The sequence below is a fragment of the Trichechus manatus genome, unplaced genomic scaffold (assembly GCF_000243295.1).
Source record: "Trichechus manatus latirostris isolate Lorelei unplaced genomic scaffold, TriManLat1.0 scaffold00015, whole genome shotgun sequence".
Lineage (NCBI taxonomy): Eukaryota > Metazoa > Chordata > Mammalia > Sirenia > Trichechidae > Trichechus > Trichechus manatus.
Genome location: NW_004443951.1, coordinates 6,857,335 through 6,876,034, shown reverse-complemented (window position 1 = coordinate 6,876,034; position 18,700 = coordinate 6,857,335). Strand labels below are relative to the sequence as shown.

Genomic DNA, 18,700 nt, shown 5'->3' with positions numbered 1-18,700 from the left:
TCCTGACTTTAAACTATGCAGTATCCCCTTGTTCTGTCCATATAACTGCTTCTTGGTCTATGTACGGTTCCTCATGAGCACAATTAAGTGTTCTGGCATTCCCATTCTTCCCAATGTTATTCATAATTTATTATGATCCACACAGTTGAATGTCTTTGCAGAGTCAACGAAACACAGGTAAACATCTTTCTGTACTCTCTGCTTTCAGCCAAGATCCATTTGACATCAGGAATTATATCTCTAGTTCCATGTCCTGTTCTGAATCCGGCTTGAATTTTTGGCAGTTCCCTGTTGATGTACTGCTGCAGCTGCTTTTGAATGATCTTCAGCAAAATTTACTTGTGTGTGCTATTAATGATATTGTTCAATAATTTCCACATTCTGTTGGATCCCCTTTCTCTGGAATGGGCACAAATATGGATCTCTTCCTGTCGGCTGGCCAGGTAGCCGTCTTCCAAACTTCTTGGCATAGCAAGTGAGCACTTCCAGCGTGCATCCATTCATTGAAATATCTCAACTGGTATTCTGTCAATTCCTGGAGTCTTGTTTTTCACCAGTGCCTTCAGTGCAGCTTGGACTTCTTCCTTCAGTATCATTGGTTCTTGATCATGTGCTACCTCCTGAAATGGTTGAATGTTGACCAATTCTTTTTGGTACAGTGACTCTGTGTATCCTTTCCATCTTCTTTTGATGCTTCCTGTGTTATTCAATATTTTCCCCTGAATTAGAAGTAGAATTAGAAGCAACTAAGCCCGTGGTGATTAATAGTTCCAGCACTAGAAATTCAAAATCTTGCCTCCTGCTTGTGCTCCCTAAGGTCTGGAAGTTGCCATGTTTAGCCTTCCCACTTATAATTATCCTCCCTACAAACTGGAATAAGCATTAACTAATTATAGTGATGCCTTCAAACACGAGCCAAATCAAATGCCCTGGTAACCAAGAATTGTCCTGTCTGCAAAAGTATGCCTTGAAGAAACCCTTCCTTTAAGTCTCTGGTATCTGTTTCAAGGACTAGAACAGCGGATGGAGCCAACTTACAGAGCTCCCCCTAATCTAGTGTAGCCAGCACGGGTACATTCTGCACTACCATTAAATTTACTTTCTTAAGATGCTGCTCAGGATAAGGTGATCCCTTTCTTAAAAATTTACTGTAGTCCCCAATAGGCCCAATGTAGGTAGCAGCAGTGGGTTAATCAAAGGGCCGGGGCAAAAAAACTGAAACAAGACCCATACCTCACACCATGCACAAAAACTAATTCAAAATGGATCAAAGACCTAAATATAAAATTGAAAACGACAAAGATCATGGAAGAAAAAAATAGGGACAACGCTAGGAGCACTAATACATGGCATAAACACAATACGAACCTTGAGTAACAAGGCACAAACACCAGAAAAGAAACTAGATAACTGGGAACTCCTAAAAATCAAACACTTACACTCATCAAAAGACTTCACCAAAAGAGTCAAAAGACAACCTACAGACTGGGAAAAAATATTTCGCTACAACAAATCCAATCAGCGTCTAATCTCTACAATCTACAAGATACGGAAAAACCTCAAGAACAAAAAGACAAACAAACCCAATTAAAAAATGGGCAAAGGATATGAACAGGCACTTCGCCAAAGACATTCAGGGAGCTAACAGACACATTAAGAAATGTGCACGATCATTAGCCATTAGAGAAATGCAAATCAAAACTACAATAAGATATCATCTCACCCCAAGAAGGCTAGCATTAATCCAAAAAACACAAAATAATACATGTTGGAGAGGTTATGGAGAGACTGGAACACTTATACACTGTTGGTGGGAATGTAAAATGGTACAACCACTTTGGAAATCGATTTGGCATTTCCTTAAAAAGCTAGAAATAGAAGTACTATATGATCCAGCAATCCCACTCCTTGGAATATATCCTAGAGAAATAAGAGACGTCACATGAAAAGATATATGCACACCCATGTTCATTGCAGCACTGTTCATGACAGCAAAAAGATGGAAACAACCTAGGTGTCCATCAACTGACGAATGGATAAACAAATTAGAGTATATATTCACACAATGGAATACTATACAACAATAAAGAACAACGATGCATCTGTGAAACACCTTATAACACGGAGGAATCTGGAAGGCATTATGCTGAGTGAATTTAGTCAGTCACAGAAGGACAAATATATAAGACTCCTATTATAAGAACTCAAGAAAAGGTTTAAACACAGAAGAAAACATTCTTTGATGGTTACAAGGGTGGGGAGGGAGGGAGAGGGGTATTCACTAACTAGATAGTAGACAAGAATTATCTTAGGTGAAGGGAAGGATAACACACAATACAGAAGAAGTCAGCACAACTGGATTAAACCAAAGCTAAGAAGCTTCCTGAATACAATCAAACACTTTGAGGGACAGAGTAGCAAGGGTAGGGGTCTGGGGACCGTGCTATCCGGGGACATCTAGGTCAATTGGCATAACAAAGTTTATTAAGAAAATGTTCTGCATCCTACTTTGGTGAGTGGCATCTGCGGTCTTAAAAGCTAGCAAGCAGCCATCTAAGATGCATCAATTGATCCCAGCCCACCTGGAGTAAAGGAGAATGAAGAACACCAAAGTCACAAGGAAACCATTAGCCCAAGAGACAGAAAGGGCCACATAAACCGAGACTGCAACAGCCTGAGACCAGAAGAACTAGATGGTGTCCGGCTACCACCAATGACCGCCCTGATGGGGAACAAAACAGAGCCCCTGTTGGAGCTGTAGAAAAAGGGGGTGCAGAACTCAAATTCTAGTGAAAAGACCAGACTTAATGGTCTGACTGAGACTGGAGGAACCCCAGAGAGCATGGCCCCTGGACTCTCTGTCAACCCAGCACTAAAACCATTCCCGAGGCCAACTCTTCAGTCAAAGATTAGACTGGACTATGGGACATAAAATGATACTCATTAAGAGTATGCTTCTTAGCTCAAGTAGATACATGAGACTAAATGGGAAGCTCCTGTTCAGAGGCAAGATGAGAAGGCAGAGAGGGTCAGGAGCTGGTTGAATGGACACGGGGAATTAGGGGTGGAAAGGAGGAATGTGCTGTCACAGTACAGGGAGAAAAATTAGTGTCACATAACAATGTATGTATAAATTTTTGTATGCAAGACTAACTTGAATTGTAAACTTTCACTTAAAGTACAACAATAAAATTTAAAAAATTTTTTTTTTAAAAAAAAGGGCTGGGGCATGGTGTTAGAAGCTATGAGTTTCAGTCCTGAGCCTGACACTAATAGCCATGTGGCCTTAGCTAAGGAGCTTATTTATTTGTTTATTGTGCTTTAGGTGAAAGTTTTCAGAGCAAATTAGTTTCTCATTAAACAATTAATACACATATTGTTTTGTGACATTAGTTGCCAACCCCACGACGTGTTAACACTCTTCCCTTCTCCACCTTGGGTTCCGTATTTCCATTCATCCAGCTCTCCTGTCCCCTCCTGCCTTCTTGTCCTTGCCCCTGGCCTGGTGTGTCCATTTAGTCTCATATACATGGTTGAACTATGTGTGTTATTGTTTGTTTTACAGGCCTGTCTAATCTTTGGCTGAAGAGTGAACCTCAGAAGTGACTTCAGCACTGAGTTAAAAGTGTGTTCGGAGGCTATACTCTTGGAGTTTCTCCAGTCTCTGTCAGACCAGTAAATCTGGTCTTTTTTTCTGAGTTTGAATTTTGTTCTACATTTTTCTCTAGCTCTGTCTGGGACCCTCTATCATGATCCCTGTCAGAGCAGTCAGTGGTGGTAACCGGGCACCATCTAGTTGTGCTAGACTCATTCTGGTGTAGGCTGTGGGAGCTGTGGTCCATTAGTCCTTTGGACTAATCTTTCCCTTGTGTCTCTGGTTTTCTTCATTCTCCCTTGTTCCAGATGGGGTGGGATGAGTAGACATAACTTAGATGGCCACTCACAAGCTTTTAAGACCATAGATGCTACTGATCAAAGCAGGATGTAGAACATTTTCTTTATAAACTGTGTTATGCCAATTGAGCTAGATGTCCCCTGAGACCATGGTCCCCAGCCCTCAGCCTAGTAGCTTGGTCCCTCTGTGAGTCTGGATGTGTCTATGAAGCTTCTTTGACTTTGTTGTGGCCAAATTGTGCTGACTTTCCCAGTATTGTGTACTGCCTTACCCTTCACCAAAGTTATCACTTACCTGTTGTTCAGTTAGTGTTCTTCCCTCCCCAACCTTCCCCTCCCTCGTAACCATCGAGGTTTTTTTCTTTCTGTGTGGAAACCTTTTCATGACTTTTTATAATAGTGGTCTCATACAGTATTTATCCTTTTGTGATTGACTTATTTCACTCAACATAACGCCCTTCAGATTCATCCATGTTGTGAGATGTTTTGCAGATCCATCATTGTTCTTCATCATTGAGTAGTATTCCATTGTGTGTATCTACCATAATTTGTTGGCCCTTAGGTTGTCTCTATCTTTTTGCTTTGAATAATGCTGCAATAAACATGGGTGTGCATATGTCTATTTGTGTGATGGCTCTTATTTCTCTAGGATGTATTCCTAGGAGTGGGATTTCTGGATCATATGATATTTCTATTTCTAGCTTTCTAAGGAAACACCATATCGTTTTCAAAAATGGTTGTACCATTTGGCATTCCCACCAGCAGTGCACAAGAGTTCCAATCTCCCCAAAGCCTCTGAAACATTAGTTATTTTCTGTTTTTTTTTTTCTTATTAGTGCCAGTAACGTCGGGGTAAGATGGTATCTCATTGTAGTTTTGATTTAAGGAAATTTCTTTTTCAGTCTTATCCTCCAAACTGGGATAATCCTGCTTACTCCATAAAACTTTTGTGAAGAATAAACAAGATAGTATATATAACGTGCCTGACTCACTGTCTGTTGAATCTAAATAAAGAATATACCCAAAATTCCTGAGTATATGACAACCAAGGCTTTCCATAATTTGACTCCAGTCTCCCTGTCTATCCTAACCTTTCAGTACTCCCCATGAGTTTCCTAGTCCAATCAAATCAGTCTTCTAACCAACTATTACTATACATGGCTCAGGCCGTTCCTGCTTTCTGGGCTACCTTCTCCCCAACTCCATCTATTGTAATCCTACCCATCTTTCAAGACTAAATTTAAAGCCCACCGCCTCCATGGTCTTTTTCTCACCACTAACTCTTTAAACAACTTATGAGATCCTTAATTTTACACTTTAAAAAATGTTATAGCCATTTGGATGTATTTCCTCTGGTAAAGAAGATATTTCTGGAAGTCCATAAAGACTTGTGTTACCTATTTATATATCCCCACAGTGCCTCTCAAAGGGTCTGAAGTAGGACAGGGTCTCAAATTATTTTTTTTCCCTAACTGAGGAATTCCTCAAAGAATAATTTGAAAATCTCTATTCAAACTCAGTTTGCTCACTTTATAGACGAAGAAATTGTCCCCAGAAAGGTGAAATAGCTTTCAAGGTCATAGAAGTAGTCTGGTGTCAGAGCGAGAAGCAGAATTCAGTCTTCCTGTGGCAGAGACTAAGTATCCATTCTCCTCTTCATAACTATAGAACTACCAATTTTTAACTGGAAAAAGTCACCCAGAATAAAGACTTCATTTTCCATCCTTCCTATAGTTAAGGATGAACATGAGTTCTAGTAAATGGGATGCAAGTGAAAGTGCCACATAACTGCTTCTTCTCCTTTTTCCCCCACTTCCTTCAACCTGCTGCCTGGAACATGAATGTAATGGTAGAATTCCATATTGGATCATGATATTCAGGGCCACACCTTAGGGATGACAGAGCACAAATCTGAAGAAATCCTTGATGTTTTTGAGGACGAGAGGCACAATATCATCTGTAGATCGCCTACTTCTAGACTGTTATCTTTCTAGGAAGGAGCTCTGGTGATGCAGTGGTTAAAGCACTTGGCTGCTAACCAAAAGGTCAGCAGTTCAAGCCCACCAGCTGCTCCGAGGGAGAAAGATGTGGCAGTCTGCTTCCATAAAGATTAACCAAACAAAAAACCAAACCCATTGTCGTCAAGTTGATTCTGACTCACAGCAACCCTATAGGACAGAGTAGAACTGCCCTATAGAGTTTCAAAGGAGCACCTGGTGGATTGAAATTGCTGACTTTTTGGTTAGCAGCCGAGCTCTTAACGACTGCGCCAACAGGAAACCCTATGGGGCAATTCGACTCTGTTCTGTAGGGTCGCTATGAGTGAGAATCAGCACGACGGCAGTGGGTTTGGTTTTGGTTTGGTAGAAGTTTTTCCTTCTGGCAGTCCCTGAATGTGCAAACGTTTAAGTACTTGACTTAACTCTATGGAGCAGTTCTACTCTGTACACATGGGGCTCACACTGAGTCAGAACTGACTTGATGGTAACTAACAACAACAGACTTTTACATTAGAGAGAAATAAGCTTCTACCTTGCTTAAGTTGTTAGTTATTTTAGGTATCTGTTGTTTGGATATCTATTATTGGCAAACTTACTTATCCTATTACCCCTCCTATCAGCTTCCTGCTGCTCTCTGCTCTTCACACTGATATATCTTAATTAATTTCATTCCTTTAATCATTCACTAAATAAACATTCAATACAAATCTATATTCTTTTTGGCATAAATCTAGGAGGAGGCTGGGGTGGACACAAGAATGAAATGCCCAGATCCTGCCCTTAAAAGTCACAAGTATTGAATGAACTTCTCACGTATTTATGGAAGATATCCACCTCAAAATTTCCTCTGACATCTCAAATAATGTCACTGTCCCCAGTAACATACTGTTGATCACAGCATCTGTTTGATACGTTCTATTTGCCCCTCTATATCTACTCTCTGCCCTTCTCCATACGATTCTTGGCTCTGGGAGGCAGATTGGTATGAATTACATCCTTACCCTCTGGCTTCCAGTTAGGTTGGCCAATAGGACACCTAGCAGGAGATCAGGGGGGAAGCAAGAGAATGAGGTCTATGTATTTATATCCTCAGCTCCCTCCCTGTGGGGTCATCTCAAACTGTGTTCCTCAACTGAAGGTCACTGTTCCTTTCAAGGGGCTCACTACATGACTCCCTACTTCTGAGTTCTGGTAACCATTCCCTCCCTTCGCACCCTTTGAGCTGTTACTAGCCCTAGGGAATTGCGCTATACTTTGTGTCTTCCCTTCACACTGCCCACACCTTGTAAATAGCCCATTTATTAAACCTTTTCAAATTATCCTGATTTGAGTCTGCCATCTGTCTTCTGCTAGCAAGCTGACTGATACACCATGTGTCCCAATTTTTAGTTCAAAATATACAGGCACCAAATACACATGGCACCTCCCAGAAGCACTGTTGGGAAGAGGATTAGAGTAGAAGGAAGATTTTAACAAAATCTTAGAGCATACAGAACCTCAGACTTTAAGAATATGATCACAACCACTAGCTTCTGAGACCAGATTTGGCTCTCGGGTATCTGAGCCAGGCCCAGGCCATCTTTATTTCTCTTTGTTTGGGTATCCCAGACCAGACTGAGTGTCTTCTAAATAGCCCAGCTGTGAAAACATTTATTTAGAAGCCGGGCCCACTTCTAGGTTGAACTCACACTCACTAGGCAGAGTCCATTTCTCCATCACCACATACCACACCCCCAAGTACAGTATCTTCTGCCAATTCTGTCAGTATTCTTACTTGGGACATTTAGAGACTGCTCAATCTGCTCATTTTAGAGGCACAATCCACACTTCCTGAAGAGCGATAAGAATCCACACTTCTTATCATCTGCTTATTCTTTACTAGCAACCAAAGTATTGCTAGAAACCAAGAGAAAAACTTATGATATCCTGCATTCAATGTGAGGAATAACTTCATATTCCTGGTTTGGGTACGGGGGAGAGGAAAAAAGAGAAGGGAGGTGTAGTAGGCAGAATAATGCCCTCCTACATCAAAGATGTCCATATCCTACCCCTGGAACCTGTAAATATATTATCTTACATGACAAAGGGGACATTGCAGATCTGATTAAGTCAAGGATCTTGTGATAGGGGAGATTATCCTGGATTACTGGATTATCTGTGTGAGTCCAACATAATCCCAAGGGTCCTGCGAAGTACCGTATTTTCTTTTTTTTTTTGCAAATAACATGCTCACACATATAATGTGCATAGCACACCTAGGAAAATAATGCACAAGGGGGTTGTGCAGTTGGCCAAATATGTACAACATGCACATTATTTGCATAAAAATACAGCAAAGAGGGAGGTGGGAGAGTCAGTGTCAGTGTGATGCCACATGAAAAAAACCCGACCAGCCATTGTTTGAAGATGGAAGGGAATCACCAGTCACAGAATACAGACGGCCTCTAGAAGCTGGAAAAGGCAAGGGAATGGACTGTCCCCTAGAGCCTTCAGAAGGAATGCAGCCATATCGACACCTTGATTTTAGCCCAGTGAGACCGATTCCACACTCCTGACCTCTAGAACTGTAGATAATAAGTGTGTGTTGTTTTAAGCCACCAAGTTTGTGGTAATTTTTCATATCAGCAACAGGAAACTAATATATAAGGGAAGACTGGATTCTCCAGACCCAGGGAACTAAACCTAGGCCAGGGAAGAGGAACCAGCAACTGATGGATGGCACTGAGACAGAACACAGTGAGATCATAACAGACAGACTACAGACCACTTGCTAACCTTCACTGCAGGCAAGTTGGATTCACTAAGAAACAAGTGTTTTCTTTGTCTCAGAGGCTCACACTTGTAAAATGCTTTCATGCCTTTGGTAACACCCAGTAGAAGCTTCCTTTCTTTCTCTAAGAATTTTTGGGATTCATCAGAACTTTTGTATTTTATTAGACAGTTTTATCAGCTTCATTCAGAAGAAGGACAAACTTCTGTCTCATATATTATCCTATAACTTCCTGGGCCCATTACAGTAATGAATTACAAAATAAGAATTTTTAGAAGTCCCAGAGCATATAGTCTATAAAGCGTCAACATTCATTATTTTCACTCTGTAAGAAAAAAACCCCATTGCTAAGACCCTACCCCAAGGCTGCCTGATTCTGAATGAAATTCCCATCCAGTGCAGGCCTTACCACGCTCTGGCCCAGCTGCTCTCGAAGGAAGTAATCCATGTTTCTCTTCTGCAGGCTGTCAAGGTAATGCTGGAAACGAGTGTATGTGTATGGGTAGCAGTAAGCAAACTGATAAATGTCATCTTCTCGATCAAAACAAAATGCAAAGGACATCACATAATTCTTCCTATGGTCCGGGCAGCGATAGTAGTAAACATTTTTAGGTGGCAGCCTTTGCCTGAAAAATATAAAGAAATTTGGGCATATCAGAAAATCGTTTAAGCTTTAAAAGATAATAAATAGAATAAATGCCCAGGAGAAAAACTATAACACTAAGACTCCTGGATGATGGAGAGGGAGAAGGAGGGCAGCATATACCACTTATGGTTAAAAACATAGATTGGAATCTGATAGCGCTTTCTTCAATTTCCAGCTCTACACTTTATCAACTGTTTGGAAAGTGCAAAGTTAAACAAAGATGTACAAGCTGTTTTTTTTTCCCCTTGTGCTTTAGGTGAAAGTTTACAGCTCAAGTTAATTTCTCATACAAAAATTTATACACATATTGTTTTGTGACATTAGTTGCAATCCCCACAGTGTGACAGCACACTCCCCCTTTCCACCCCTGGGGGGTTCCCTGTATCCATTGAACCAGTTCCTATCTCTTTCTGCCTTCTAATCCTGTGTTTGGACAAGAGCTACCCATTTGGTCTCGTGTATCTGACTGAACTAAGAAGCACATTCCTCACATGTATTATTTTTTGTTCTATCGTCCGGTCTAATCTTTGTCTGAAGAACAGGCTTCAGGAATGGTTTCAGTTCTAGGTTAACAGTACGTCCAAGAGCCACAGTTTCAGGAGTTCCTCCAGTCTCTGTCAGACCATTAAGTCTGGTTTTTTTTATGTGAATTTGAGTTCCGTTCTACATTTTTCTCTTGCTCTGTCTGGGACGCTCTGTTGTGTTCCCTGTCAGGGCAGTCATTGGTGGTAGCCAGTCACCATCTAGTTCTTCTGGTAAGATGTACAAATTTTATTCATTCATTCAAACACTTTTTCTGAGTACCCATTATGTGTCCAGGCATCATGCTAGACTCTTGATATAAACTGGTAAATAAGATAGGCAATATCTCTGTTCTGTATGTTAGTGGGGAAGCAGTTCGAAATTAAAAACAACTGGACATTATAGTTATGGACACTAAAAAAGTGCCTTGAAGGGAAATAAAGAATGGGTTGTTTTAGAGACATAAATGGGGGAGGTTAGCTTTTTTCAGAAAAGTCAGGTTTCTTTATTACAAGACTAATTCAGAACTTTTAATGACCTAATATGCATTATGAATATTCAAGGATGAGAAAAGAATATTCAATATGTCTCTAAGTTATTATTATTATTTTTCTACAGGGAATTCCATGAGACTAATTTTCCACAGAATAATTTTGGAAAATATTCCTTTAAAATATTCTTTATGAGCAATCTTTCTAAGTTAGCACGCTCATTCTCCAGAAATGAACACTGAGACACATATATGAGAAAAGGAAGAACGTTCCAGTCATAGTTCCCATCACTTCTTTATAGTAATCCACTTCACAGGCTCATTGCACCCTGGCATGCTTTATGATATCCAAACTCTTCACACCGTTTTCCTGCAGGGAATGCTATCATTTCTGTCTTTTCAAATCCCATTAATCCCACAAAGCCCATTTCAACCTCTGCCTTTTCCATGATCCTTCATTTATAGTTCCAGGCCAGTTCAGATCACACATTTTGTAGTAATTTTTGGTTTTTAATTGACTACTTCATACATCCTATCCATCAGGCTCTATTTGGAAGTTCCTTAAGGACAATGATGTTTTGGGGGAGGGGAACAGTGGTACAGTGAGTAGAGAACGAAAGGCTCACTTGTAGTGGCTTGACACTCTAAGAAGCCAAGGTGCACAGAGGCATACAGGAGAAGGTGTGAGAATGAGGGTATGAGAGATGAGGTCTAAGAAAACAAAATGGTACTGGCTTCAGATACAGCGACATACAGAAAATTGTTAAGAGATCAAATAGCTTTATAACATGATAGGATTTGTTGCAAAATCTTGTTCTACCTTGGTGTCTTTCTAAGGCCAAATGAGAAAGGCCAGGCTGCCTCAGTGGCCAGGGAGGTAGATGAGGCTGTGGGCTTCTGGTGGAAGAGCAGTGGTGACTTGGTACTGATGCTTTACTTGTGCAAAGCAAAAGATGTGGACACCAAATGGTCAGCACAAGATGACTCCTGTGATGTCCAGTCCTAGTGGCTTATATTGCATGCTTATAGCCCTGGATGTTATAAATCCCACCCAAATATTAAGTGGAATGCAGAGAGGGAAAGGGGATGACAAAAGGGAAAGAAGAAAAAGTAGAATGGAGATTGAGGGAGAAATGGGGAAAAGAGGAAGGAAGGAATGGAAGGAGAGTACCTAGTACAGAGTTCATTTAGTATCTGATTTAATCCTCATAGTAATTCTGTCAAGGTGGGTATTCTTTCTCCATAGGAGATGTGGTTATGGAGGTATATAAAATTAAGGAGCTGACCCAGGGTCCCAGGCTAGATAATGGCAGAGCTGTGACTCAAATTTGTTGGTCTGATTCCAAGTCCGTTGCCTTTATCATTTCTCCACAGTTCCTTCATACTCCAGATGTGAGTGTGTGCAAAGGCCAGTAGGCAAGAGAAAATGTAAAATGGTAGAACTATAAGGAATTCATCATGGCTGAAAGATAAAGAGTGGGAAGGGGGTTGGTATGACATGTATTTGAAAAGGAAGGCAGGAGCCAGGTGAGAAAGAAACTGCATAAACCACATTAATAAATTTAGACATTACTCTGAAGATCACAGAGAACTTTTGAAGGGTTTTAAGAAGTGAAATACCATGACTGTGTCAATCCAAGAGGTAGATAAGAGTGTCAGAAGGACAGGGTAGTAGCTTCACAGATGTAGAGAGCAGGACAGATTTGATTACATTAGCAAAAATAGTGGCTGAAGTAATAGACCATGGGGTCTAAGATGGGTAAGAACCTAAAAGTGCTGAGGAAGAAGACTGGATGGTAGAAATACCCAGCATAAGCCACAAAGTAACAAGCTTTTTTACATAAAAGTTAGTGGTGGTATCAAAGGATGTCTGGGGGTGAACTTAGGTCCACCAATAGATTCCATTAGCCTCCTACTCCCAAAGAAACTCACAACGGTTAAAGAGCTTGGCTGTTAACAGAAAGGTGGGTGGTTAAACCCTATTCAGCAGCTCCACATGTGAAAAAGTCTGGCAATCTTCTCCCCCAAATATTTACAGCCTAGGAAACCCTACAGGGAAGTTCTACTCTGCCCTATAGGGTTGCTTTGAGTCAGAATCCACTTGAGGGCACACAACAACAACTCCTAAAGCCACATGGAATAAATACATAAGCAACAACAATCTTCTTGTAATGCAAATATAGCTTTAGGACAAATTCCCTAGGCACTTCTCCTTCCAACAAGATTGCCACCCCAAACCTTCTTATATTGAAATTCTGGAGCTATCAGTGAGGAAGTAGAGAAATAATGGCCTGGAAGTGTTATGGGTAGCGTGGAGGAAAGTTGGCCCCTCTTGATCTTTCTGCACATGGGATATAGGAGAATAAGCAGTTCTTGAGAAACAGTGTTGCCCAGGAGAGTCAGGCCTCAGTTCATCGTTTTATTCAACAAATATTTGTTAAGTATCATGTATCAAGCATAGTTTGGTTAAGACAAGCAGTAAAGGAAGAGATCGACTAAGATTGAGAATCCAAATGACATTATTAACCATGCAGCTGAGTTGGAGAGGAAAAATGGAAAGTGGACAGCTTTGGAGAGAGAAGAGAGCGGTGTGCAGCCAAGCTTAGAGAGAGAGGAGCAAAATAGTGCAGAGATGAGGGTATAGAGAGAAAAGATAGAGTTCTATATTTGTGATGTGACTGAAGATGCAGAAATGTGACGCTGGTGGAAAAAGCTAGTATCAGGGTTCCAGTTTCAGGGACAACGCCAGTGAACATGGTCTTGAGGACTCCAGCTTCTGGTTTGTGATAGTCCCTCCCGGCCCTGACTCAGGTCTGAGTCTCCTGGAATCCACAGTGAGCATGTCTTTACACACAGGTGATTCCCATAGTCTTAAGGCCTCTTAGGCTGTGACATTGATATTTTCAACTCTTCATTTACTAGTATATTCCATCAGGGTGCATGCTTTAAATTCAGTCACCCCAGTTTTCTGCTCTTCTAGCCAAGTTCAGCAACCTGACTCTCAGAGCCTGCCGTCTCCACCAGATTTGATTACAAACTGTCAGGAGAATTCATCTGATGCCTGCAGCTGTCCCACCTCCTCTCCTGGGTGGGTTGGGATCCTAACCTGATTAGCAGACAGAGTGAAGGTAATGGGCCCTGGGGTAATCATTCAGGAAAGCTGAGCTGCTGCTCAGGGTTTGGATTTTCCAGACTCTGCTGAGAATTCAAACAGAAATCCATTTGAGAAAGGTTCAGCGGGCTAAATTCATGAGAACTCTCAAGTAACACAAAGAATAAAGGCAAAAGGGGCTACTACAAGAAGGAGAAATGTCTTAATTGGAATTCTTTTTTTTTTTCCTCTTATTTTGCTTATTATGCTCTAACTACATCTCAACATCAATAAGTGTTTTATATGAATTGTAATTTAATCCTCATAATAACTCAACGAGCTAGGCGTTATTAACATCCTCTTTACACAAACAAGAACACTGAAGCTCAAAGAGGTTAAAAAAAAAAAAAAACTTACCTTAGGTCACAACCTGTATTGTACCCAGGCCAGTGTGACACCAAAGTCTGTGTTCATAATCCCTATTGTATCTTGCCATCCTCCTTTGTCCCTTTGCCATCTAACTTGTATCCCTACCTTCTGCTTCCAGAAAAATCTTTCAAAAGCACAGGTCTCATCAGTACTCTCCTGCTAAAAACCCTTCAAATGACTCCCTATCCTCACATTTCAGTGTGGCAACAGGCTCCCCATGGTCTGCTCCCTGCCTACTTTTCCAACATCATCACCTGCTACTCCCTCCTTGAACTCTGTGCACTATGCATACTCACAGCTCCCTAAACACACTTTTGTGCTACACCTCCTTGTCTTTGTACTTGCTATTTCCTTCGCCTGGACTACCTCCCCTTCCATCTTGCCTACCTGATGAACTCCTAATCATAGATGTCGCATTTGGTAAAATGGCAACAAAAGTTTAAATTTTTAAAAAATGAATGATTAATGAACAAAAGAGCGTATAAATAAATGCCTTTAACATACCTCCTATCTGAAGCCTTTTCTGACTATTCAGTCTTTATTAACTTTTCTCTACATTGACATATGATATAAAAAAATAGTTTTATCACCAAGTTTGTCTCTTACCATTGAACAAAAAAATGAAAAAAGAATATTTCTTCAAAAAATAAGTAGGTTTCTTGAAGGCAGGAACCAAGTCTTTCCTCTTCCCTATCAGTGATGGCACAAAGAACTCTCAAACAACACTTGCTTATTAAAAAGCAATTAAAAAAAAAAAAAAAAGAAGACTCACACCAGAAGATCAATGGTGGGTGTCACAGGGAGGCAGGTTTTAGCTCAGTATAAAGTAGGGACTCTTTTAACACTCAGCTGAAGGGAAATCAGAGAGGTCTGTGTTATAGGAGTACAAGCATGGGAAGATTTAAGGTATGCCATATACGAATTCCTGTACTTGGTGTTAGGTTAGACAAGGCAACATTTCAACCCCATCTAACACAGATACTCTGAAATATCAATGGAGACAATATAACAATAATGATGACTATTATTACAATACTAATAAAACCAGTTGCCTTCGAGTCGACTCCAACTCATGCAAACCCATGTGGATCAGAATTGAACTGTAGGGTTTCCAATGGCTGATTTTTTGGAAGTAGATGGCCAGGCTTTTTTTCTGAGGTACCTCTGGGGGGACTCAAACCTCCAATCTTTTAGCAACCAAGAGTGGTAACTGTTTGCACAGTCCAGGGACTTCATGATACTAATAGCTAACATGTATATAGCATTGACCATGTACCAGACCATTATAAGCGCTTTATAATCTATGAACTCCTTTAAAAGGAGCCTTGGTGGCAGAGTGGTTAAGCACTCAGCTGCTAACCAAAAGGTAAGCAGTTCGAACCCACCAGTGACTCTGCAGGAAGAAGATGTGGTAGTTGGCTTCCATAAAGATTACAGCCCTGGAAACTCTATGGGGGCAGTTCCACTCTGTCCTGTAGGGTCGCTGTGAGTAGGAATCATCTCAATGGCAGTGGGTTTTTTAACTCCTTTAATCTTCACAACAATCCTCTGACATTAATGCTATTATCCCAATGATATTATGAAAGTGAAGATAAGGTCAAGAACACTTTTTAAGGAAGCAGGTTGTCCATAACTCCCCAGAGAACTCCAGAAAGGAAACAGTCCAACACCTGATCCTGCCAGAGACCCAGGAAGATCCCAAGCTCTGGGGTATGTACTCTCAAGACTCCGGGTCTAATGGCTGATCTAGCTCTTGGAACAACCACTGTAGGGGGTTCATTCTGATGACTGAGGACGACACCCACGTGTGTAAGGGAGGACTGTAACTCACATCCTCAGATTCAATTATGTGTGCACATGAGGGTGGGGGAGCACACATGCACACACACGCACATGCATGCATTTACATACTCACACATTCACAGTCATACCATATACATCTCTCTATTAGAGTCTCAATCTCATTGTATCAATTTGAATATGTGCTTTTGTTCATCATTAGATTGAGCTCTCCTTCCGGGCAGGGACCATATATTGTTCATCTCTGGTTCCACAGGACCTAAAAAGAGCTTTGCATAGAGGAGGTGCTAAAAATGCTTATGGACTGAACGAATAAATATATTTGTGAGTGAACTTGAATGAAATTATCAAATTAGAGTAAATTGTTTTAGCCACACCAATATATGTATATTGTGCTCTCTCCATATGAAACTTGGTATCATGTACTGAAAACATTATGTTCTCAAAACTCTACATACCTATCCTTTCTGCCTAAAATTGCTCTTCGCATATTTTTCTACATAGTGCATCCCTATGTAGAAATGTACAGCCCAACCCAAATGACATCTCCTCTTTAAAGTCTTTGTCAGCAACTCCAAGATGAACTAATTGCTCCAAATACCAAGTGCAGATGCTGCTGTGTGTCTGATTCATCTGAGAATCTACAGCTTGGCCCTGAAGAGGAGCTCAGTGCATGTTTGTTGAATGACTGAGTGAGTGAATTTACAACTTAACCAGTTAATGAATGGTTCCCCTCTCATTACCTTCCTCTCTGCCTTTTCCCCAAACCCTTCAGCCAATTTCTAACACATCATTTTGGAGGCTACCAGAGAACAAAGGAAGAGAAGAAGGCTGGGACCTGATGAAGTACATCCACCAACCGTCTGTCAGTTTGTCATACTGTGATAAGCTTGCATATTGCTACGATGCCAGAGGTATTTCAAATTCTAGCAGGGTCACTCATGGTGGACAGGTTTCAGCAGAAGTTCCAGACTAAGACAGACTAGGAATAAAGACCTGGTGATCTACTTCTGAAAATTAGCCAGTGAAAACCCTATGGATCACAGAAACCTGTCTGAGACTTCAACTGGTTTCCTCTGTATGCATCATCAAGAGGGACTGGTCACTGGACAAATACATAATGTTTGGTAAAGTGGAGGCACAGCAAAGGTGAGGGAAATCCTCAATGAGATGGATTCACACAACGATTGTAACAATGGACTCAAACATACCAACGATCATGAAGATGGTGCAGGACTGGGCAACACTTTGTTCTGTTATATGTGGGGTCACCATGAGTTGCAGCCAACTCAACGGCAACTAACAGCAATAACAATGAAGTATATAAAGCTCTGAAAACAGCATTCCCTAGCCCTCCTTAGGAGTCTTAAAAGAGAGAAGCCCAGATTTCCTCTCCAATCAAGCAGAAAATATAAATGTGGATAGATGGGTTACAATCTCAGGCTCTTTCTTGACAGTGGACACAAACTTTTTTCTTTAAATTAGTAGAAAGAGAAATAACAAAGAATCACTCTGACTGAAAGTCCTAAGGGAGATGCGAAAAACAAGGGCATCCCAGAGCCACTCAGAAACCCTCAAAGAGGAGTAACATATATTAAGTACCTACTGTATACCAGTAGTGTTACATGTTTATCGTGCCCTGTTGTCTGAATGCTAAACACATATTCTTCCTACAACACCAAGGTTCTGCTGACTGGAATTCATCCAACAACTCGAGTTGCAGAAACAGCATTCTAGTTCCCCTACTTCATCTACCCGGGGGTGGGAAGCAACGTGCTTTCCAGTTTCCCAGGCATATCTGAAAAATTGGAGTGAGACTTCATTCCTCTTCCCTTCATGAGGGCAGCTGAACGTCGGTTTGTCATCCATGCCAACACACAGTCTCTAGTCTACGTTTGGCTGAAACAACCCAGCCCATCACCTGGCTTGAGCTAGTTGTCCCCTCCTTTTCCTCTCTGGTGTCTGGCACAGCCAGGTTCCTAGCATAGATGTCCACATTATAAATTCATCCTCCCTAGACAAACAGGAACTGTTCCTAATTCCAATCCTATCTTCCCCCAAATAATTATAATAGTGCTTCTGTCACCAGCACATCTATTCTTATCTCTCTCCCGCACTTTGTCACAGCTAATCTCTTGGTGAGTCACAGGGAGGGGGAGAAAGAGAGAGTGAGGGAGTGCTCAGATACAGGCAACACATTTTTACACCCTGGTGTCTAATCAGATTACCATCTTATCAGGGGCTGATGGGCACTACAGGTGGGAGGAGAGAGACAGTGCTACATACTGCCAGCCGAGTTTTTGATAACAAAAAGACACTGCTCGATTCTTGGATTAACCTTTTTGTCCTAGACACTCTATTGTTTATTTTATATGTAGTTTTTTTTTTTTTTTTTTACTGTGCCGTCTGGAGAAGGACACCCACACACTGTGGCAGCAGCTGCTTCTATTAATTCCAAGCCATTAAAAAAATTAAAATTAAACCCAATTACTTTGGCTGGTTTACAGCCGAGGAATAGCTGAGACTGATTATTCCGCCTGGTCATGGACAGCAACAATATTCCTACCTACAGTGGCTGCTGGCAGAATGCTAATGCAGCCAGAGACTGCAGGGACAGGCTCCCTGTGCAAGGAGAGGCTCTAAGTCACGTACTCTCTCTTCTCCAATCCGGATTCCTGAGAGGCAGCAAGAAGAGGACAATGGATAAGGAGCCAGAGACTCGGGTTCTAGTCCCACCTCTGGCAGGACTCTTCTGCTCTCTGTGCCTCAGTGTACATTGTGGTTACTAAAAAGTGTACTGTATCCTCTTAGGGTTGTTGTGAAACTCTTTTGTAAGAATGATTGTGTTTTCAAAACTCATTTTCTGGAATATGGGATGGTATATGATGCAGTTTCAGAATGCTGGGTGCTCTGGGATGGGGTGGCAGCCTATGGCTGCAATGTTTCAAGTTTGTACTGAAGTTTTGGACCAAAGTTACTTTGCTGCTGCGTCATGAGTGGAATAATAATATCTGCACAGTTTTGAAGTCACTAGACTGCAACTCCTTGCACAGAACCT

At 41.2% G+C, this 18,700-nt stretch overlaps 1 protein-coding gene across 2 annotated transcripts in view; it reads right to left on the bottom strand.

The window, feature by feature from the left end:
- AGBL4 (AGBL carboxypeptidase 4) overlaps nt 1-18,700 on the bottom strand; it is a 1,625,978-nt gene that overhangs the window by 598,120 nt on the left and 1,009,158 nt on the right. For both annotated transcript variants that reach the window (XM_012554276.2, XM_023727093.1), the window contains exon 5: nt 9,074-9,290. In XM_012554276.2, the coding sequence (XP_012409730.1) occupies nt 9,074-9,290 (217 nt within the window). The remainder of the gene's footprint in view (nt 1-9,073; nt 9,291-18,700) is intronic.